We start from the raw sequence: 23,959 nt of genomic DNA on the forward strand, positions 1-23,959 counted from the left end.
CAGGGAAGCGCAGCCTGCAGGCAGCACCCCAACCCTGGCCACAGCTCAAGGGAGAGAACAACATGCAGGCGAGGCCAGGAGCCTGAGAGATCAACACAGAGGAGTGCCTGCTCCAAGCCTCCAAGGTGTGGCTGGGGGCAGGCCCCCAGCAGACACACACACACACACACACACACACACACACACAGGGCGCCTGCTCCGAGCCTCCTACGCAGCTGGGGGCAAGCCCCCAATGGGGACACACACACACACACACACACACACACACACACACACGGGGCACCTGCTCCAAGCCTCTGCTGCCAGACTGGCCGTCAGTAGGACATCCACTGAGGGCTCCCGGACTGTGAGAGGGGCAGGCTGGGCTGAGGAACACCCACCTCCCAGAGCACGAATTTCGTGCACCGGGCCTCTAGTCTATATATATAAGAGGCTAATATGCAAATTGTCCACTTGGGAGTTCAATCACTCACTATTATGTGCACTGACCACCAGGGGGCAGCACAGAACATGGCGGGCAACCAGTGGTGGCAGCGGGGCACTGAGGGAACCAGGGAAGGAGGAAGCAGGGAGGTGGGGAGGCCAGGCCTAGGGACCCTACCCTGCACGAATTTCAGGCACCAGGCCTCTAGTATTAACATAAAGTAACACATAGCTTTTGTAACAATGGGCTCCTCTGACGCATAAACTGTAAAATGAGTTGCTGGAATAAGAGCAAAGGATTGTCCTCTGTTCTGTCCTCATACTCCCTCTAGTGTCAAGAACTCCAAGTAAGCTAAGAAAGGAAATGGAGACCACTGGGCCCTGTGCTGTCTCTCTGTCTCATTCACCTGCTTCCAAAAGTACACTGGGATTCCTTCCCACCTGCTCCAGGAGAAAAGGCCTGACTCATGTGAGTGGTACAGGCTGCACCTTCTCTCCTTGAAGTCACCAAAGCTATGGTCACTGTGCTGGAAGGCCATTGGCCATCTCATGCAATTGTGTCCAACCTGAGTCCCCAAACCTCTGGGCCTCAGAGGAAAGAGCACTGGGGTCCGGGAGAGGGTTCTGGAATTTCAAAATGTCTAAATTAATTGTACCATCACTGGAGATAAAACTGGAAACCACCAAAGAAATTGGCAAGTGCCTTTGCCTTCAGCTGAAACGTATCAGCTTGGTGTTGGCTCGGCATTGCTTACAGCACTCACTAACAGTCTTGAATTAATTGAATACAGTAAAATATATAATGGCTTCCTACATGTGGTTGATAATGAGTGTTTAAATTTGAGGAACATAAGGTAAAAATTAATAACAAAAGTGGTCCTTCACAGTGAAAAATCCAGGACCCACTTCTCTGCCCCCCTACTGGCCTCTGAGGTTCGGATAGACTAGGCTGCTTTTTAACGTGCCTCAGTGGGTAGAATGGTACTTTTTACGTAGCTGATGTTCCAAAACAGCAAGGAAAATCTAGTGGCAACTGTTTGGATACTTATGAGAATAATTAAGCCATTAAAAACTAATTGTTGCCATTTTGTAGATCTACCAAAAAAAAAAAGTGTATTAGCTCCTCAACTACTGTGTGTTGTTACTTTCAGCATTTTACCAAGTGGAGCAAAGTCTGAAGTAACTGAGGTCTGAGAGGGATAAGTGGTGCATATCATCAGGTCTACCCTAGAAGCAGAGGAATTCAGTTTCCCTGAAGAGGGACTCAACCAGCTCAAGTTCCTCCTCCTGTGCACCAGAGGGCGAAGCCGCAGGATGTAAGGCAGCAAGAATGAGGGATTCTCTGGACTACATTTCCCAGAAGGGTTTTTACGTGACCCCCCTCCCTCCCCAGAAGGCTTAGCGGCTAAGGACTTCAGGTCCCAGGTTGCTGTGCGGCTAAATGTGACTCCATCTCCCAGTGAACCCAAGGTGCAATGGCCGCTAGTTCTCCAGGGTTATTCTGCTGAACTGTACCTCGTTGCCAGGAAGCGGGCTCCAGAAGGTTCAAAGACAAGATCCCGCTTCCTTAGGGCGGTAACGGCGCGTCGGGGCTGGGAAGGGGTGGTAGGCGAGGCGGAGCCGCTCTGACCTATGCCAGTGAATTGTGGGTCCGTCTGTGAGGAGGCCCGGCTTTGCGGAGCCGCTGTGCGAGCTGGCGCTGGGCGGGGCGTTGCGGCAGGTCGAAAACTACATTTCCCAGCATCCTCGCGGCGCCAGAACTACCGTCCCCGATAGTCTGAGCGTGATCCACCCAGCCTTTCGCTTCCGCTGACCGGGAAACTCGAGATATGTGGGGTCGCAGCGTCTGGCGGCTCCTGCGCTCTGAGAGCCTCGTGGACCGCCGGGTTTCAACCACCCGCGGGCGTTTCTCGCCGGCCCTGCGGAGAGGTGAGGAAGACCCCGTGTCCCGAGGTCGGTGCGCGTCCCAGAGAAAGGATGCTCCAGCGAGCCCGGGTCCAGGGAGCAGGTGCCACGCCCTCCTGCCCGGCGCTCTCCTGGGGCTGGAGACCCTGCTGCCCGGCCTCGCCCCGGGTGGGCCAGGCCTGCGGGGAAGACTGCCTGCCCTCCTGAGAGCGAGCCTCGGAAGGCCTGGGGTCCCCCCCGCCCCCCGGCGGCACCGCGAGAGCCCCGCCGGGCTTCTTCCTGAGCTCTCGTTGCCTTTCCACTGTCAAAGGAGCCGGAGGTCCCCCCCTCCTGTAGGTCTGTCGGGTGCCCGCGTCAGGGAGTCGGTGTCGGGAGAGCCTGTCTTCTCGTGGCCTGTTCACGGTTAGACTGTTATGTGGGAGCTGGCCCCGAGCCCCGGTGACGGAGGCTGCAGCGTCTGCCGGGCCCGCTTTATTCTCACCGTGATGTCCGGTTCTCTGCGCTCATCGGCAGTGGCCGTTCAAAAACCAGTCAGTGTGGGTCCTGGGACTTCCAGGTTCAGCGTTGGCACCCCTGTGAGCAGTGTGTCCCGAAGGGCATCTGACTTTATTCTGAGAGAGGTTTTCGGAACCTCCCCCGCCCCCCACCACCAAGTTTTAAACCCGTGAGGCTGCCCACGGTGGGCGCTCGGCACTAACGTAGCGTCCTGTGCTCACCTGGCCTCTCCAGGGCCGGGGAGCCAACCAGCACCGCGGGCGGGGCTTTGTGCTGTTCGGCGCCTGGCGCCGTTTTACTCCCAGTGAGACCGCGGTTCAGCTGCCAGGGCCCTTCACAAGCTCGTTGGCTCTGTATTTAGGTGTTTAACTTGCATGCACATGAGACGGCCTTTACAAAAGGGAGGTGGCATTTTTTGAACCCTGGGAAGTCACCCCAATCTCAGTCCTATCTGTGTGAACTTTTAGAGGTGAACTTTGTTTACATATTCAAATGAAAACAATATTAAACCGTTTTAGAGAACTTTGTAGTGCATATAATACTGGTAATACATCACCATAAATAAACGATAATGCTTCAACGTATTTGCTGAGTTATGGCTCTTGAATCTGTTGGAGAAACCTTAAGTGGCCCCTTACTCTTTTCATCATTTGAATTGAGTTTATATTTAGATTTTTTAAAAAATCTATTTCCTGCCTACTAACCTATAAAGTCAATGAAAACATGTTATGTCTGATTTTGCGCATCATCTATCTCTATGCCTTAAAAATTGGGAATTTATTGAAAGAGGACATATATTTTTAAAATGTGAAACTTCCTAGGGCTTTGGTGTTAACAGTAAATACTCCAGCTTTTAAAGTCAAATTCATTGATTCAACCATAAAATATTTTAGCCCAACTATTTCCAACCACTGTTCTAGGTATTAATAAAAAAAAAAAGTAATGAAAAACAGTCAGGGCCTCATGGAGCTTATATTGTGATTCAGAAAGACAAACCATACATAACTTCAAATTAGAACTGAGAACTATGTGGGAAGTGAACAGAATATGTAAGAGTGTGGGAGTACAGAAAGCTACTTTGGATGGGGATATAGGTGTTAAAAATTCTCATAGCTCTATAAAAAACTTTTGAGCACTGAGGCCAGTTGGGCAATTTATGTTCTCTGGTAGAGATGTGGCAGTGATAATCAAAGCTTTTGATGTATATTATTTTAGAATGACTCTTAAACATTTCTAAAGACTAAAAGAAGGAAACATTTATTGAATGTTTGTTATGCCAAATAATGATAGACACTTTTGGATAAAAGAGTCAGTGACTCAGAGGAGTCAGTTATCTTGCCTGAAATCACAGAATTCCTAAGTAGAAGAGCTGAAACTGTATTATAAATAAATGGGAAAAATGCTTTAGAAGCTGAAGTATGATGCTTCTGTTACGACAAGAAATAAAAATATTGTCTTCTCTTTTCAGACTTCTTAACCACCACAACCAAAGGACATGATATAAGGCGAGTGGACATAACTCCTTTAGAACAAAGGAAATTAACTTTTGATACCCATGCATTGATTCAGAACTTGGAAACTCATGGTGAGAAACATGGGTATCTCTCGACAGAAGTAAATTACCACTCATGATATATTACCTAGTCAAGACAGTATCACTATTAGGAACAATTAAGAGTCACTATTTAAATGTAAGTGCCATCCAGACAATGGAATATTTTATAGTCATAAAAAATGGTATGGCTTGATTATGTTCAAGTATGTAAATGAAAAAAAGCATTATGTAAAATTACATGTATAGAGTGATTCCAATTATGTAAAAAAGAAAAAATAAACGAGTTTCTAGGCTGATACTGAAGAGAATGTGGAAGTACAAGGACAATGTTTAAGAACAGCAAAAAAGAAAATAAAGAAACAAGCACAAAAACTGACCACATATCAAAACATTCATTTACATACGTAGTATCACATAGAAAAGTAGATTATAGACTGGGAATCAGACACACACATATATGGGTTTAGCAAGCAATAAAGTATCACAACTAGGGAAAGGAAGGACTATTTAATAAATGAGTTATGGTAACTGACTAGCCACTGGGAAAAATATATATGATCTCCTTACTGAAAAATAAATTTTAGATTGACTAAAAGCTAAATATAAAAAATGAAAGAAAAACTATAATAGAGTACTAGAATATAGAGTATGTTTAGATTTTTAGAGGGAGCAAAACAAAACTCTAAAGCAAAGTAAATACTGACAGATGTGATACAGAAATATTTTTTTTTGCAGAAACATGACAATGAGCCTATGTTTTAATAAAGAGTCCATATGAATTGATAAGAAAAAAGTTCAGCAATTTTCAGAAAAATGGGCAAAAGCTATAAACAAATAGCTCACAGAAAAATAAATATCAGTAGTCAGTAAGTATATGTAAAGATGTTTGACCAAGGAAATGCAAATTTTAAGTACAGATTAAATAACCAATGCAGCCCTAACTGGTTTGGCTCAGTGGATAGAGCATTGGCCTCCCAACTCAAGGGTCCCAGGTTTGATTCCGGTCAAGGGCATGTACCTTGATTGTGGGCACATCCCCAGTAGGGTGGGTACAGTAGGCAACTGATCAATGTTTCTCTCTCATCGATGTTTCTAACTCTCTATCCCTCTCCCTTCCTCTCGGTAAAAAAATCAATAAAATATATTTAAAATAACCAATGCAATACCATTTTTTATGGCACTTATACACTCAAAAGTAAAAAAAACTAAAAAGACTCCTGAAGGAGAACTGACTTGCGTGTTACTGTATTATGCCACTATTTTTGGGGTGGTTATGCCACTATTTTTATAGTAAAATATAACTGGAACAGAGACCTCTCACCCTTCATACATTTTCAACTTTATACTATGAACATGTATTTTTTATTTAAAAAGTAAATAAAACTAAAATGTATCTCAAAATAAAATGTACAATTAAAAATTAATAAATAATAAGTAAGACTAGTAATATCAGTATTGCTATAGATTGGGATAATGGACAGTGTAGATTGCTTTTAGAGAGTAATTTAGCATAATCTGCCAAATTTTTATTGTAACCATTTTATAAAAACATAACAATTTATAGGGAAAGTTATTCCAGCTGTCTATTCTGATAAGAATGTGCACTTTTAAAAATATATAAATACCTATTTACTGCCTACAGGATTTGACAAAGCACAAGCAGAAACAATTGTATCAGCATTAACCACTTTATCAAATGTCAGCTTGGATACTATCTATAAGGAGATGGTCACTCAAGCTCAACAGGTAACATTTTCTTTTTGATCACTTCTAAGTTTCATTAGACAATCTGTTTTATAACTGCATCTCTGTCTGCCCAATGACCTCCCCCACACACCTGCATCTTCCTTATTGTTCTCTCTAAAGGGATCAAAAGCAAAACAAACAAACAGAAAACCTTTACTAAAGTCAGTACCTAGAAAGATTAAGGAGTGAGAATAGTCATAACAATTATGGTAACACAGAGAATGAAATTTTGTCTAATCTTTCATTGTCAGATAATTATATTATTAGAATCATGAGATGGTGGTAGATCATTAGTGAAATAACTTTTTCCCTGTTGAAAGCCCACCACGGTAGAAAAGCTAATCCTTCTATATAATAAAAATATTTTACTGCAGTCATGTGTAAATTCTGCTTAATTTTCACAAACTTAGAAGGCCAGAAGGCTGGGAAGGACTTCATAAATCACCTGGCTAAGATGCTTTAATTTGACTGGATACACAAATCCTTTAAGTCAAAATAATGCCATTTACTAAGAACTTAAGATGTTAGAGGCACAAATGTTGGGGACTTCCCACTTATTTAACCACTCTAACAACTTTGAAATGTAGGTAGAATTTTTCTCTTTTGCCACTGAAAAGATGATCAGAGAGGTTGAGTAATTTGCAAGAGTTGTCATTGTGGTGCTATGGACAAAAGCGACAAGTTTATATAAAGAATAGAATAAGCTCAGTGAACCTAACTGTGAAATAATTCATAGTTTGTCATCATGAATCAATTCACTATGTTTAAGAATCTTTTTATGGTTATTTTTTTAATTTTTCAAATTTCAACTTCCTTAGATAAATATTTCACAGCAGAGGGTTTCTTTCTTGTGTAAAATTAGCAGCTCTTACATAAAATATCATTACATTAAAGATCATGAAGGACCAAAAGCTTTTTAAAGATATTTACAATAATTTCCAATTAGACATTTAGAATTAAGAGTATTCAACTCCTGAATTTAACTTACCTGAAAACTTGTATGTGCATTATTTTAGCTTAATTTATTCAGAATCATAATAGACTACTAAATCTGAGAAAAAGCCAATCGTTTCATTCTCCCAACTCTCCGAGCTATCCTGAAAGAGCTAATGGAGCTACTGACATCTACACTAATAAAAGAGAAACGTGGTAATTGGCGTACGACCGCTACCCTTTTCATTGGCTAATCAGTGAGATATGCAAATTAACTGTCAGCCAAGATGGCGGCCGGCAGCCAGGCAGCTTGAAACTAACATGAGGCTTGCTTGCCTCAGTGACGGAGGATCGTTGGAGGAAACCAACGTTCCCCGCCTGCTATTGCAGGCCTCTGAGCGGGCAGTTTAAGAAACATTGTAACAAATACCTCCGGACTTCAGCCAGCAGATTCGCAACATTATAAGCAAAGGCCAGAAACCTACTTTCAGCCGCGGAGGCCTAAGAGCTGGAGCCAAGCCTCAAGGTAAAGCTGGCCCAGAATAAAAAAAAAAAAAAAGAAAAGGAGCGGTTGGGAACTTCAGTCACTCCCAGCCTGAAAACAGCCCTCAGCCCCTCACCCAGACTGGCCAGGCACCCCAGTGGGGACCCCCACCCTGATCCAGGACACCCTTCAGGGCAAACCAGCCAGCCCCACCCATGTACCAGGCCTCTACCCTATATAGTAAAAGGATAATATGCCTCCCGGCACCGGGATCAGCGTGACAGGGGGCAGCGCCCAAACCCCGATCGCCCTGCAGCTCTGTGTGTGACATGGGGTGGGGCCCCAACCCCCTGAGCAGCCCTGCTCTGTGCCTGATAGGGGGGAGCTCCCCAACCCTCCCCCCCCCCACGGGCCCTGCTCTGTGTGTGATGGGGTAGAGCCATAACCTCCCCATCGGCCCTGCCCTGAGTGTGAGAGTGGCGGCACCCCAACCCCCTGATCGGCCCTGCTCTGTGGGTGATAGAGGGCGGTGCCCCAACCCCCTGATGGGCCCTGCTCTGTGCGTGACGGGGTGGCGCCGCAACCTCCCCATCGACCCTGCCTTGAGTGTGACGGGACGGTGCCCCAACCCCCCAGTCGGCCCTACCCTGAGCGTGACTGAGGGTGGCATCACAACCTCCCAATCCGCCCTGCTCTGTGCATGACGGGGCAGCACCCCAGCTCCCCAATCGGTCCTTCTCTGAGCCCAACCAGGGGCTGCACCTAGGGATTGGGCCTGCCCTCTGCCACCCGGGAGCAGGCCTAAGCCAGCAGGTCGTTATCTCCCGAGGGGTCCCAGACTGCGAGAGGGCACAGGCTGGGCTGAGGGACCCCCCCTTCCCCCCAAGTGTACAAATTTTTGTGCACCGGGCCTCTAGTGTATAATAATAAAAGTGTAATATGCAAATCGATCAAACAGCAGACCACCATCCGGATGACCACACTATGACACGCCCTGGTGCCAGGCCCGCCAAGGCGGGTGCGATGCAATTGGTTGGGGGGCCCCACAATTGCCCCGCAGAGGGAGGTCCAGGCCACTGGCCAGAGATGCTGTGGTGCGTGTGCAGTGCTGGCCAGCGATCACCCTGCAGAGGGAGGCCCAGGCCAGCCAAGTGGTCGCGCCCACACCTGTTACCTGCAGAGGGAGGCTACCGGTGGCAAGGGAATGGGGCGTCACCACCACACAGATGGCACGCAGTGGTGGGGGCAAGGCCAGCTGTCCGCAGCAGGTGAAGGGGAGGAAGGAAAGCCCCGATAGGCCCTGATCGCCTGCCAGGCCTAGGGAACCTACCCAAGGGGCCCCAGATTGCGAGAGGGTGCAGGCTGGTTTGAGGGACACCCCCGTGCATGAATTTCGTGCACTGGACCTCTAGTTTTTAATAAAGTAATATACTCTTAAATCAGATTTTTACGTTTACCCGATATGTAATAGTGAGTTAAAACTGGTTTGAGAAATGTTTATGCTGCCAGGACTTTTTTTTTTTTTTTTTTTTCAGGCTCCTTAGGGGCGGTAACCCGGAAAAAAAAACCTGGGGAGGGGGAAGAGGAGAGTGAGGTGGAGGGAAAGCTGGTGGGGGTAGGGTCCAGCCGGGTAGGGATGCCTCTGCCAGGACCATTTAATCATATTCAAAATGTAGGATCAGATGTAGGAGTATCACTGCTAAACTTTTGGGTTTTTTTATTAGTGGTGTGTGACATTGGAATCCCATTCCTTCCTTTTATATATATATATATTTTATTGATTTTTTTTACAGAAAGGAAGGCAGAGAGATAGAGAGTTAGAAACATCGATCAGCTGCCTCCTGCACACCCCCTCCTGGGGATGTGCCTGCAACCAAGGTACATGCCCTTGACCAGAATCGAACCTGGGACCTTTCAGTTCTCAGGCTGACGCTCTATCCACTGAGCCAAACCGGTTACGGCCCATTCCATCCTTGAGCCCAATCCCCTTGCTGACCCCACCTCTAGGATAGAATAACGCAAGATGTCATGAAAGATGGGAGTGAGGCTCAGGGCCAATGGACAAACAAGCTTTGTACTTGATCACTTTAGGAGGGGCCATACTATGTCGAGTCTGCTCAGTCTGAGAACAGTTATATTCTGAATTCACTTATAATCTGAATTATATTCATATTCTCTGGTGGCTCCTTAATAATTACAATGATTACACTTAATAGATTCGACTACTTGATACTGGATTATACTTTTCCATTTCAAGTTTTTGAAGATGGGTACCTGTGCTGTTTTATAGGCCTGTTGAATCACAAACTATATTTAAAGGAGGAAATGGAGATAAATAGAGGCTATTAGGGTCATAGTACAATTCCTTATCCAGGTTCAGACTCCACAAGAAATCTATGATTACATTTTCAACTATTCTCTACATAGTCTCAGTAATAACATTTTATTAAAGATTCAAAATAAAGATTAACATTATGCTTAATGTTTTAGAACTCCTTCATAATGACATTTTGAGTAGGACTAACACAGCCCATAGAGCCACTTCTACATGACTTCTGAACTAAATCTCATGACTATATCAAATAGAACTGCAAAAAGGAAATGAACCTCCTACCCCCAATAATAAGGATGAAGGTTAGGGAAGGCATAAGACTCGGGATGTTTATTGTGCACAGCAAAAAAATAATAATTTTTATGATAGGATTAATATTTAAGGCAAAACATCCCCACATCAAAACATTGGTGTTACACTGGCCTGCTCCAGCCATCACATCCCTGTCTCTGATAATATTAATAATAACCAACATTCTTTGAGTGCTCACCGTGTGCCAAGTATTACATTAAGCATTTGATGTGCACTGTCTTGTTTAATTTTCCAAATAGGTGTAGGTACTGTTATTATTTACATTTTACTAGTGAGGTCAAATAAATAACTTTCCCAAAGTCTCACAGTAAATGGCAGCATTTGGATTCAAAGCCAGGCAGTTTGACTCCAGAACTCACATTTTTAACATCTACTCCATATGACTGTGCCATCTGGAAGTTGTCATTGGAGAACGTTGTGCATTCTAGACCCTTTGAAGACTGAGTCATTTCTTGGTCATGCATCTGGAACTGTGATAGCCTGTTTTCTAAAAATCAGGTCAGTTTTGAAATAGTCTTTCTTGCCCATATTGGTCAGTGGAGGACTGTAAACTCAACAATGCACTCCTGGCTACAAACTGTGACCAGAAAAATGGGAGTTCCACTAGTGATCCAGGTCTTTCTGAGGCTTTTTTGGTTTTGTTTATATACCCTGTATTGAGGGTCCTTTTCCTGGCTACCTCCTCATCTCCTTTTTCTTTTGGTAAAGGAGGAGAAATGAGTCAACAAGCTACCAAGTATAAGAAGTTTAGTGTTAAACCCTAGCCAGTTTGGCTCAGCGGTTAGCATTGTTGGCCAACGACTGAAGAGCCAAAGGCATGTTACCTGGGTTGCAGGCTCATTCGGGCCTCAGTTGGGGCCACATGTAGGAGGCAACCAATTGGTGAGAGAGACATCGATGTTTCTCTCTCTCTGTCTCTTCCCCTTCCTTCCACTCTCTCTAAAAATCAATGGAAAAAAATATCCTCAGGTGAGGATTAACAACAAAAAAAAAGAAGTTTAGTGTTGAAATGTCCCTCCTTAGCAAAGCAAAAGCTTATAAATCTATCAGATAGGAATCACCTTTTCTTTCACATATTCTTGTAGTGCTGAATATGGGAAAGTTACCCAGGAATTTATTTTATTTATTTTGTGTGTGTGTTTATATTAATTTACTCATGATGTTGCCACCAGGAATGGGCAAACTTATTTTGATAAAATACAAATTGGCTTAAAGGTTTAACAAAAATCAACTAATTAATAGCTAAAAATGTTTTTTTTCCTATTCATTTCAATGTATCTCTTGCTTTATCTGTTTTCAGCTGAAAGATACAGAATTGAAATGCCATTTAAAAATCACTACTTATGCTGACAAGGGGTAGTTATTTAAATCATACTTCTACCTATTTTGTTTTACTACTTAACTTCTGAGTCTTATCCAGGACCCTGGAATTTTCTGATGGTAGGAAATCCCTCAAAGCAGTAAAATGATTAACAAAACCCTTTCCATGTAGCCATTTTTTGTTGAGGAACTCATAGATGTTAAATAAATACTTTATTGGGATTCTTTCATAAATGTTTCCAGACATTTACTTCACTTCAGGAAATACTTTTTTATTTTTTGTTAGTTCCCACCCGAGGATATTTTTTCCATTGATTTTTAGAGAGTGGAAGGGCAGGAGAGAGACAGAGAAAGAGAAACATCAATATGAGAAAGACTCGATTGGTTGCCTCCCACACGTGCCCCGACCAGGTTAGGGATTGAGCCTGCAACTGAGGTACGTGCCCTCAACCCCCTTAACCCTTCAGTCCAAAGGCCGACATTCTAACCACTGAGCAACTGACTAGGGCTGGGAAATACTTTTTCTTCCTTGAATCTCCTGTTGCTTTTCATTTTGATAATTCAGATATGTAGGTTTTATATGTTGTTTTGTTTTACTTAGCCAAGCGACATTGTATCTTTAGCATATGAAACTGAAGTTTCATGAAAATGACTCCATGTAAGGGGATGACTTTCCATAGATCATTAGTCTATTTTATTTTATTTTCTAGGAAATAACAGTACAACAGCTAATGGCTCATTTGGACTCTATCAGGAAAGACATGGTCATCCTAGAGAAAAGTGAATTTGCAAATCTGAGAGCAGAGAACGAGGTGACACAAGTTTCAGTTTATTACTAATAAAATAACTGACTTCACAAGTGGTCTACTTGATAATTTTATGTGGTTACTAAATAATTATTTACAAATTTTTAGATAAAAATAGACTATATGTTTAACCATACCTAATCTTATGATGTATAAAGCATAGTTTCTTGCATAGTAAAGAATAAGAGTTGTATTTTATATGTATAAAAGTCACTTAGATATTTAAACTCTTTATATTATATACAATTTTAGAATAGCGCATAGTATAATGTTCTCAAAACTGAATGGTATTTTCCATTTTATTTTATTCTGCACTAATTAGTCATTTAAGAGAAAAATATGTTTTTTTTTAATTCAGGGGAAATTTGTTATCCAGTAGATTAACTGTTTTTAAATGTAGAATATCAGTTGTTTTAAAAAGTAGAAAACTAAAACATAAATATATTTTCTAATGATTTCCTAAGAATTATTTTCTAAATATGATGAATTATTCTTTTTTATCTTTATTTTTAATCAAATCCTTAGATCACCCAGTTTTTGCTAATCTAGGGTTTCAAATTTTATGAGGAAAAAATCATAATCATAATATAGGCTTTTGGTTTAATGCTAATTGTATGTGATCTTTCTTACATCTAGAAAATGAAGAGTGAATTAGAACAAGTTAAGCAACAATTAATAGTAAGTGAAATGTTTCTTCCCATTTAAAAATATTTTATTATTTTCAAAATACTCGTTACAAGATCACACTTTAAATATTTTTACTTTCTTTAAAGAATGAAACCAGTCGAATCAGAGCAGATAATAAACTGGATATCAACCTAGAAAGGAGCAGAGTAACAGATATGGTAATGAGCTTTTAAATGCATTTTCTTGGTTGCTTGCTGCTTTTTAATCCCTGTTAGTCTTTTTTCTTAATCTCCTGATGCATCATATCCTTTAGTTTACAGATCAAGAAAAGAAACTTATGGAAGCAACCACAGAATTTACCAAAAAGGTAAGTTAGTATGTAAAAATTTCTCTTTTGTACATCTCTCAGGCCTTGTGTACCTTCTTTTATGTGTATCATTTTATAAGTTTGGACTTTAAACAGCTAGCCCTAAAGAATCCATGATTTCCTCATAGCTTTTATGGTTGACCAGCACTGGGGATAATGCCACGAGGTGGGTGATAGTACCTGAGCTGTGAGCTCTGACCGCTGAGTCAGAACCAAGCTTTCCTGGTAGCATACTTTTTTCAAACTAAATTACTTTCATATAAAAAATAAAGGATTCATAATTAGTATTTAAGTGTCTAGATTAAATTACCTTTAAATTTTAAAAAATAATAGTAAATATTTAATGAGTGCTTATTACATGTTAGATATTGTTCTACTTGCTTTACTTTTGTCTTTTATTTAATCCTTACACATCAGCCTCTGTGAGGCAGGCAGGCTTATTCCCTTTTTACCAATTTAAAAAATGAGGCAAAGGGACATTAAGGTCACACAGCTAATAAGTGGTAGAGCTGGGATATGAACCTGGATTTTAAACCCCATACTCATTGTTAATGGTTACCTTTTCAGTAATCCTAAATTGTAATCATTAATCTCTGTGGCTTGAGTAAAACCCAGCTTTATGTCTTTGCCTAGTCCTTCTCCTAAAAGTTAAAAGCCATTTGGTCTACATTCTAACAGAAGAGACAGCACTTTCTTGCTTCTAATTTAATAGAAGGGAAGGTTCCATTTGCCCTTCTTAGCATCCTATTCTGTCCTCTTACTTTTTGGCCAGATAAAGGAGATAAGGAAATGTAATAATTCTCTCACAGCTAATTTCTGAGCTCTCAGTACCATTTTCTCTCTCTTCCCATCTCTTAGCTCCTATACACATAGCATTCAGTGTTACCCAACAAGCATTTCTGCCATTTCCTTTAATGTTGGTGCCAGTTCACATTATAAACCTGGTGAGGTTTTTTCTTCTGCAAAATATATTTAAATTTTTAACTACCTTAGCCTTTCTATACATACAGTGATAGTTCAATGACTACCGTATTTTTCTGTATATAATACGCTATTTTTTTTCTAAAATCATTAGACTGAAAATTGAGGGACGTCTTATACACAGAAGTCAGCCTAGGAAGCAGCCTTGTGCGGTGCATAGCTGCCATACCTTGTCAAACAGGCTTCCTCCAATCACGAGCCTTATTGTTACTGACATCAGCTGATGCTGTAAATGGAGGTGGAAAGTGCACAGATGCAACAGGGACCAGAGCTTTCTGAGCCCATAAAAATGTCAAAAAATAAAAAGATAAATACCGGTAAGCATTTGTCTTACTCTGCAAAATTCCAACTGAATGTTATCATCTATGCAAAAGAGCATGGAAATAGAGCTGCAGAGAGACAATTTGGACCTCTTCCCACTGAGTGTAGAAAACAGGAAAAACAACAACTTAAGATACCAAAAAAAAGAAGGCCTTAAGAGGAAAAACAGCAAAATGTTTAAAATATTGATTTCTTGCCCACTACATGGGAGAATATATTTGCCAATGTTATCACCAAGAAGGGTTTAATCTCCAACATTTATAGGGAACTCATTCAACATAAACAATCCAATCAAAAAAATGGGCAAAAGAGCCCTAAATAGACACTTTTCAAAAGAGGACATTCAGAAAGCCAAGAGAGATATGAAAACATGCTCCAAGTCACTAATCATCCGAGTGATGCAAATCAAAACAACAGTGAGGTACCATCTCACACCTGTCAGAATGGCTATCATCAACAAATCAACAAACAACAAGTGCTGGAGAGGATGCAGAGAAAAAGGAACCCTCGTGCACTGCTGGTGGGAATGCAAACTGGTGCAGCCACTATGGAAGACAGTATGGAGCGTCCTCAAAAAGTTAAAAATGGAACTCCCATTTGACCCAGTGATCCCACTTCTAGGAATATACCCCAAGAAAACAGAAACACCAATCAGAAAGGATAAATGCACCCCTATGTTCATAGCAGCACAATTCACCATAGCTAAGATCTGGAAACAGCCTGGGTGCCCATCAGCAGATGAATGGATTAGAAAACTGTGGTACATCTACACAATGGAATACTATGCTGCTGTAAAAAAGAAGGAATTCTTACCATTGGCAACAGCATGGATGGAACTGGAGAGCATTATGCTAAGTGAAATAAGCCAGTTAATGAAAGAAAAATACCACATGATCTCACTACTCATTTATGGATAAGTAACAGCATTATAAACTGATGAACAAAAATAGATACAGAGGCAGAGCAACATTGAACAGACTGTCAAACTACAGCGGGAAGGCCAGGGAGGGTTGGGGGGGGGTGAGTAAGAGATCAACCAAAGGACTTGTATGCATGCATATAAGCATAACCAATGACATAAGATGTGGGGGTAGGGGAGGCCAGGGGAAGGTCAAGGAGAGGGAAAAAAAGGAGATATATGTAATATTCTTTGTAATACTTTAAGCAATAAAACAATTTTTAAAAAAGATTATCCAAATATATACAGGGGAAAAAATACTGATTTCTTAATTTGGGGTTGGAAAAGTGGGGGCATCATATACACAGAAAAATACGGTAAATATTTTTCTTCTTAGTTTATCCTCTTATATATTTAAGTCTCAAATAACTTACTATGAGGCTTTTAGTAGGATTATCACCAGAATTTGATAATCCTAATAATTGGTCTCCAAATATCAGGGTAGAAGGAATATTTTTTCTTAGTCTGTAATATTCACATAATGTTTTTTCTTAATATCACACTGCTTTTAACTGTTGCCCCACTTAAGATTTTTGTTGAGCATCAGCCCATGAATCAGGAGGTCATGGTTTGATTCCCGGTCAGGGCACATGCCCATATTGTGGGCTCAATCCTCAGTGAGGGGCATGCAGGAGGCAATTGATGAATGATTCTCTCTCATCATTGATGTTTTTATCCCTCCCTTCCTCTCCCTGAAATCAATAAAAACATTAAAAAAAAAAAAAAAAAAAAAGCCCTGGCCAGTGTTTCTCAGTGGGTAGAGCATTGGCTGTGGACAGAAAGGTCTAGGGTTCAATTCTCAGTCAGGGCACATACTTCAGTTGCAGGTTTGATTCCCAGCCCCAATCGGTATATGCAGGAGGCAGCTAATCTGTGTCTCTCTCACATCAATGTTTCTCTCCTACTCTCTTGCTCTCGCTTTCCCTCCTCCCTCTCTTGTACTCTCTCTAAAAAATCAATAGAAAAAATATTCTTGGGTGAGGATTAAAAAGACTATTGTAATACACAAAATCACCCATAAATAATATTTTTAATGTAAATATTTTCCCAATAATATATTGAGGACGAAACTTGATTGTATTTATTCTCATTTATTACAGGATACCATAACCAAAAGTATTATTTCAGAGACCAGTAATAAAATTGACACTGAAATTGCTTCTTTAAAAACACTAATGGAATCTAACAAGCTTGAGACAATTCGTTATCTTGCAGGTAAGGCTGTGTTATTTGATTATCAGACCTGTCAGCTCCTACCTCCCAAGGTAACCATGGCCAGCAAAGAAGAAAAAATGGAGGTTTCCTTTATTGCTTGGTCCCTGCAGTGTGTGAAGACTAAGTTTGGAAGGCAATAAGATTGGGATATAAGTTTAACAGGCAACTTTGCAACTTACTAATAGGAAAAAACTTATCGATATCCAAGAAATATATAAACACAAGTACAAAATGCTGCAAAGATGAACTAGGTATTCTACAATTAAAAAATGTTATTTTTATTGCTGTGCTCTTCCATCAGAGTGGACTTACAGGAAATTATAGCTAAAATATATGTAGGCCATTAAAAATTATAGCAAGCAAAGGGGGGAAATATCTCCTATCTTGAATCCATCTGACTGAGCACTGATACTACCCCAAAATTAGATTATTTGTCCCATACTAGACTCAAGTACCATGGGACCTGAACCAATTACAAGACCCCAAGGAGGAAGGAAAAATACCCTAGTCAAATAGTACTTTTTTGTTTCTTTTTATAAAAAGTAATATATTTTCATTATAAGTGATTCTTGTAATTCAGAAACCACACAGTAAAAGTTAAAGCCTTTTACTCCCTCATAGGTATTTACTATTAGTAGTATGTATCTTTCAGGATTTCTCTTCTTTATATAAACATTACAATTTTTAAAAATAATAATTAGGTCATATTGTACAGACAACTTTTCTGCTACGAGTTTTTCATTATTAAAAACAATGCACTGAACAGCCATATATATGTTTGTGTTTGGGTAAATACACACACCCCTTTGTGCCCTCATGCTAGTATTTCTGTATAAACTGCTTTGCACATTTATACTTTTTGTGTTTAAAAGATGTGCACATTTAAAAGTTTTCATATTATTGAACTGCTGTCCAAAACAAAATTGCTGATTTATACTATCAGTGGTTTTCTGGGCAGCCGCTAATGATATTGAGGTGGCAGTAGGAGTGAAGATTGAATTATGGAAGAAAGGCAGAGGTATAGCTTCAGCCTAGGGATAATTGGAATCACAACTTTCTCTGTACGGTATCTTGTCTCTGAATATCTGTCTCATTTTCTTAAACCAGCTTCCTCCATGGGATTATAAACATGGCCACCAGACTCATATCATTCCAGTTTCACCAACCATGAAAAATTATCCTTTTCCTTAGTTCCAATTCAGAAAATCCCAGGGAAGGGATCTGAATGGCCCATCTTGAGTCATATACCACCCTTTGACCCAGATCACTATTGCCAAGGAAACGAGAGCTGTAAGATAATGGCAGTTTCCATTTAATCTATAGTTAATGTGGCAAATTCTGTTCTGGGCAGATAAGTAGTAAAATCTAACACAGAGAACTTAAAATGTACCAGGCACAGGCTCACCTATGCATTTTATATACCCAAAGGAAGTGTCTTAGATAGGCCATAAAAGATAAACAACAAATTTGAAAGCAATTTGGGGTTGGCACAATGACAGCAATGAGAAGTAACAGTCAGCAATAGAAATGAGAAACTTAAATACAGTAACCATTGTGTCAGAGACAGCAAGAGCACTGCTCAGCACTGCTGTTTTGAGTTGTCCTAAGTCCATATATTCTTCTAAGTTCTTCCTGACTACACCAGGGTGGCTCCTTCTTGAACCCTGCCCACTGTACTAACGGTTGGGGACTTAGTCCAAGTTCCTCCTTTAGCCTCTGCTCACGAGTATAACAGGTGTTGGGTCCGAGCCCCTCGGGCTAGGGCTGGACCTCCTATGACGCTGGGTCTTAGACGGAGAAACCATGAGAAGTGTGAGTGTGTAAGAATGAGTCTTTATTGCAGAAGCCAGTGGCACATCAGTCCTGTACAGGCACAACAGTCCTTCACAGCAAAGTCTACACAGGCAGGCAGCCGACCACTGGCTAGTGAACAGATAACATCTTTCCCACAAAGCAGCATCAGTCTCGGTACTCAGCTATTATCTGAGCAGCCGCACGCTGCCCCCTAGACTCACTGCCCTACATCTTAGCGGTACCTAAGCTCCCTGCCTCAGCAGCTTCTTCTGTCTCTCCTGCCCAGCACACTCTAGCTGGTTAACATGGTAGCTGTATCTGAGCTCTTTTGCCCCTACCCTGCCCAGCACCCTGGCCTTAGTAATATACTTTATATTATTCCTTAGACAAAGAAGGCTTCATGCCAGTCGTATTTTGGCTATAGAAGGGCACAGTATACCGTGTGTCCTTGCACCCACTCATGGTATCTTGGCCTTGGGCACCCCAATTAGGCTTATGCTCAGAGAGGCCTTGGCCATTCTGGTGTGTTGACGACAAGGACTCTGTGTTCCCATTGGCCTGAATTATCTGGGGACCCTGGTGTGGTTCCCACATACTGTGTTGTGTTTTCTAATAAAGGAATGAAATACCTCCTTCCTCACAATAAAGTACTCCCTAGTAGTCTAAGACAACTTAGCTATTTCTGTTAGCAAGAATATACCACCTAGATAGCACTATGTAGCCCCCAAAATAACAAATTAGATTGAGTCCTTCCGGTGACAAGGGATAAATAGGATAATAGAATGGTTTCCTTTAAAAACAACAGCTCTAGAATCAGGAACACTGAGTGTTGAGTCCTGGTTCCACCACTGGTAGCAATATAGCTTCGGACTTGTCTCATCTATACAATGGGAATGATATCATCTACCTCATAGGATTTTTAATTATGGTTAAATAAGGTAATGTATATAATCATTCCTTAGCACACTGCTTGGAAGATAGTAAATAATAGCATAATCAAATGGGAGAATGTATAATTGACCAAGACAAGAAACTCTTAGTATTATACTTTCTCCTCAAATGTCCTCATTTCCTATGTGTCTTAAAGAGACCTAATCCCATTTCTTAAAATTAAGGAAATGATCTTGTCATTAACCAAGTTTCAGTAAGTAGTGGGATCAAATGGGATAATGTATAATTTTATACATTAAAAGTAGGATAGCTTTACTATGAGAGGCATTTCTTTTGTCTTTAGTTGAAGTTTGCCTTTCATTTCAGTTTCCCTATTTTAAAAGTCATGGCTGTTTAAAAATTTTAAAGAAGAAAATTAAAATCACCCATAATCCCACCAATTAAAAGTAATCATTAAGGACATGTTATTGTATTTTATTTAGTCTTTTATTCTATGAGTGTATGTCATTTTTAATGGCATCATAGACTACTTCTATTATAGATTATTTCCAATTTTTTCTATATAAATGATGTAAAAAATATCTTTGTGCATGGACATAAAAAGGTCATGGCTGTTTAAACAAACTAGAAACTAGGGAGTCCCTAAAAGCTTCATCCAGATTAAGCTGCTTAAAAACAGGGAAGGGGTTTTTTTGTCCAGAATGATATAACAAAGAGCAGGTGGTATATTAACTGTTAAAGTCTGGTGCTTGTTCTACCTTTGCTTCTACCTCACTGAGATTTTTTTAAAGGGTTTCATTATAATTTTTATTTATGTTTTTAATATGAATTTTAATATTTGTGAGAAAATTCATTTTTAAATGTATTGAAAAGGCAAATAAATTTTCTCATGGATGATCTGATGTCAGTTTTACTAACTTAACTACATAATTTTTAAATATAAGTGAAATAGTTTTTCACATCTAAGATCTGAAATTAAAGTTCATAATTGTTGTCACTGTTATTGCTAATATTAATGGATTTAAACAATTTATACATTCTTAAATTATAAGACCTACATTTTTAAATTACTGTCATCCTTAATTGGGTTTAAAATACAGAAAGCTTTTAAGAAGAATTGGTATCCTGCCCTAAAGGATATCCTTTATCTTTAGCTTCATTTTCTGGGAAATGAAAAGCCTAAGATACAAAACTGATTGGATTCCCTTTGTTTTTTGTTCATTTAAGTTGAAGATGACATTATTCTGTTTCTCTCTCTGCAAAAAGTAATCACAAATGCATGACCACTGTAACATGTTTTCTTCTGTTCACAGCCTCAGTGTTCACTTGCCTGGCAATAGCATTGGGATTTTACAGATTCTGGAAATAGCAGTGAAACAACTGTATTATGCTTCTACTACTGCTTCCATTGACTTCGTAAAACACTGAACTAGGATAGATTTACTTTGAACACTAAAAGTTGTAGCAAAACTTAATACAACAAGATTATTCAAAGTACATATGGACTTAAAAATGTTTTAGAATAAGAAAATGTAGTTTGTCTGTGTTTTTTTATGTCTATTTTATTATGTTGAAAAGCTTCCATTAAAACCTGGTTAATTTGACATAGAAGGGTCTTTTGTCTTTATCCTTTTGATAGTTTATAGAAACTGAACCGGAGTTTTGTGTTTGCTTGAATAACTGTGTAAATCATATAGGATTTCTTTGGTATCTACTGCCTACATACTTTGTTATGCAACTTTCCTGATAACTATTACACAATTACCTTTTCATATTTAATAAAATATTATAAGAAAATTGTTTGGATTCTTAAAGTGACTTACCATATAGCTGGAGATTTTTAAAATAATGTACAATTAAAAACAATTAAAAAAATTTTAAATTTGTTTTCTATTGTTAATCATATAACAGATGTTTCCTATTCTCCTTCTACTTCCCCCCTCCACTAGTCCCTGTTCCACCCTAGGCCTTTACCACACTATTATCTGTGTCCAAAGGCTATGCATATAAGTTTTTTGGTTAATCTCCTCCCACCCCTCTCATCCCCCTCCCTTCTAAAATCTGTCAGTCTGTTTCCATGCATCCATGCATCTGGACCTATTTTATTTGTCATTATTTTGTTCATTAGATTCCACATACAGGTGAGATCATGTGATACTTGTTTTTCTCTGACTGGCTTATATCACTCAGCACAATACTCCCCAGGTCCATCCATGCTGTTGCAAAGGGTAAGAGATCCTTCTACTTTACAGCTCAGTATTCCACTGTATAAATGTACCACAGCTTTTTTTCCCACTTATTACTGATGGGAACTTAGCTGTTTATAGACACTAGTTATTGTAAATAACACTGCTATGAACATAGGGTGCATACATTCTTGAACAATTAAAAACAAATTTAAAATTTTTAGATGTGTGTCCTAGTACAAGTGTATGACACTTAATATGAAATCTGTTGAGTTGCTAATCTTGAGCCCTGATTATTACATATATTTTTAACTTTCTTGATTCACAAAAACCTGTTTGTCCATGCTTCAAATTCATTGCTTAAAATAAAGCTTTTTCTTATGACAGTTAAGTTCAATAAATGTCTATTGATATATAGCCCCTACTCTCAAGAAACTCATACTTTGGTTTTATTGCTATTGGGTCTACTATATATTTTTCCTTATATAATAGTATCTATTAATAGAATACATGTAGTTCCAAGGAAAGTACAAAATATGTTCAACTCAGACCTTTAGTTTTAACTAAAGGTCTTGGCAATAGCTTTAAAAGTTTGATAATCCATTATTTATTCAATACTAATGGCCCCGGAGAAACCAAGATGGCGGCATAGGTAAACACCTGAAATTCCTGCCTCGCACAACCACTTCAAAAATACAACTAAAAGATAAAACATACATCATCCAGAACCACAGGAAGGCTGGCTGAGTGGAAATTCTACAACTAGAAGGAAAGAGAAAAACACACTGAGACTCAGAGGAGGTGCAGTGTGGAAGTAAAGTGCAGAGGTACGGAGGCGCACATAGGGCTGGCAACTGAGGACGCGGTTGTCTTTTTCAATCGGGAGGGAGTCTCAAGCTCCCGACTGCTCTGAACTCCAGTTCCGAGTGAGTCTCTGGGGACCCAGACTCATATGGGGAGAGGCTAGACCAGCCGTGGGCAAACTACGGCCTGTTCGGCTGTTCTATCCGGCCCGCGGAGCCAAAAGAGCGGAGGGTTCTCTTGCTCTCCCCTCCCCTCCTTCACCATCAGCAGTGTTAACATGTATTAGTTCACACAAAAACTCCATCCATGCTTTTGTTCCGGCCCTCCGGTCCAGTTTAAGAACCGATTGTGGCCCTCGAGTCAAAAAGTTTGCCTACCCTTGGGCTAGACTGGCATCAGTCGGACCTCAAGGGTGGCTTTCTCTCAGAGGTGCTTGAAGCGATTACCGGGACAATGAGAAGCAGGGCCTCTTAGGGCAGGACTGAGGAGCAGCCATAGCTGCTTGCTCCGCCCTGTTGATCTCCTGTGACCCCACCCCGCCCAAGCTGTGGGCCCGCTTTTGCATATGAAAGGCCTGGTCCTTTGCAATCTGAAAATTACCTAACCAACTGCAGCTGGCCCAAGGCCCCACAGCAGCTTGCATTGCTTCACAGCTGGGCCTCATCTGGGCACCTCCAAACCCCAAACAAAGAAGAGGAATCTGCAGATCTCTCCGTAGCTCCTGCTGGGTAGTCTCAGGCAGAGACTAAATTAGCACCTCCTTAGAGATCCAAGAGCCAATGTACCCGGTGGTCAGAGTGGGGCCATCCAGATTACAACGCCTCACATCCTTAAAGGACACCCTCAGGGGGTAGACTCAGTGAGCACCAAAGCCCCACTGAAGCAAGACTTGCCCCACAAGGGTGTCTCCAGCACAGAAGTTCTCCCACCGTAGACACAGCTGATTCTTATAGCCAATTGCCTGGAGGTCAATTCCTCCCAGTAATACCTACAACAATCAAGGCTTAACTACAACAAGACTGTGCACAAAGCCCACAAGGGGGTGCACCAAGAGTGTCCACCTCAGGTCATTGGGGAGGCTGAGCCCCTGGGCCCTATAGGACACCTAGCACAGAAAGCCACTCTATCAACACAGGGAAGCATAAAAAATGCGGAGGCAAAGAAACAGGTCACAAATGACAGAAATGGAGGAAAGCAAACGACTGGATATAGAGTTCAAAACCACACTTTTAAGGTTTTTCAAGAATTTTCTAGAAACTGCCGATAAATTTAGTGAGACCCTCCATAAATCTAGTGAGACCCTCGAGGATATGAAAAAGGACCAAATAGAAATTAAGCATACACTGACTGAAATAAAGAATATCATACAGACTCTGGAACCAAGATGTCAGCATAAGGTACAGACCTGTGCGTGCTGCTTCCCACAACAACATTGAGACTACCAACTATAAGACAAACAGCTATCATTCAGAACCATGGGAAAGCTGGCCCAGTGGAAGCTCTA

At 40.7% G+C, this 23,959-nt stretch overlaps 1 protein-coding gene across 6 annotated transcripts; it reads left to right on the top strand.

The window, feature by feature from the left end:
- The first annotated feature begins 1,862 nt into the window (after nt 1-1,862).
- On the top strand, nt 1,863-21,596 carry CCDC90B (coiled-coil domain containing 90B). 6 transcript variants are annotated; one of them, XM_059708285.1, is made up of 9 exons: nt 1,864-2,352; nt 4,292-4,408; nt 6,021-6,124; nt 12,216-12,317; nt 12,948-12,989; nt 13,085-13,156; nt 13,252-13,305; nt 16,666-16,780; nt 20,779-21,596. In XM_059708285.1, exons 1-9 carry the CDS (start codon nt 2,253-2,255, stop codon nt 20,832-20,834), a joined length of 762 nt encoding a protein of 253 aa, XP_059564268.1. In that variant the 5' UTR covers nt 1,864-2,252; the 3' UTR covers nt 20,835-21,596. The 6 variants fall into 6 exon arrangements, with proteins under 6 accessions (XP_059564272.1, XP_059564269.1, XP_059564268.1 ...); XM_059708290.1 differs by having other exon boundaries at nt 2,252-2,352; nt 4,292-4,328; XM_059708289.1 differs by lacking the exon at nt 16,666-16,780 and having other exon boundaries at nt 1,863-2,352.
- Nucleotides 21,597-23,959: the final 2,363 nt, after the last annotated feature.

The sequence above is a fragment of the Myotis daubentonii genome, chromosome 9, assembly GCF_963259705.1.
Source record: "Myotis daubentonii chromosome 9, mMyoDau2.1, whole genome shotgun sequence".
In the NCBI taxonomy this organism is placed as follows: domain Eukaryota; kingdom Metazoa; phylum Chordata; class Mammalia; order Chiroptera; family Vespertilionidae; genus Myotis; species Myotis daubentonii.

Bases quoted from the DNA above. Each gene is read 5' to 3' on its own strand.
- CCDC90B (XM_059708285.1), top strand. From the start codon at position 2,253: ATGTGGGGTCGCAGCGTCTGGCGGCTCCTGCGCTCTGAGAGCCTCGTG. The intron at 2,353-4,291 runs GTGAGGAAGACC...TTCTCTTTTCAG, and splicing joins CTCGCCGGCCCTGCGGAGAG to ACTTCTTAACCACCACAACC. The intron at 13,306-16,665 runs GTAAGTTAGTAT...CATTTATTACAG, and splicing joins CCACAGAATTTACCAAAAAG to GATACCATAACCAAAAGTAT.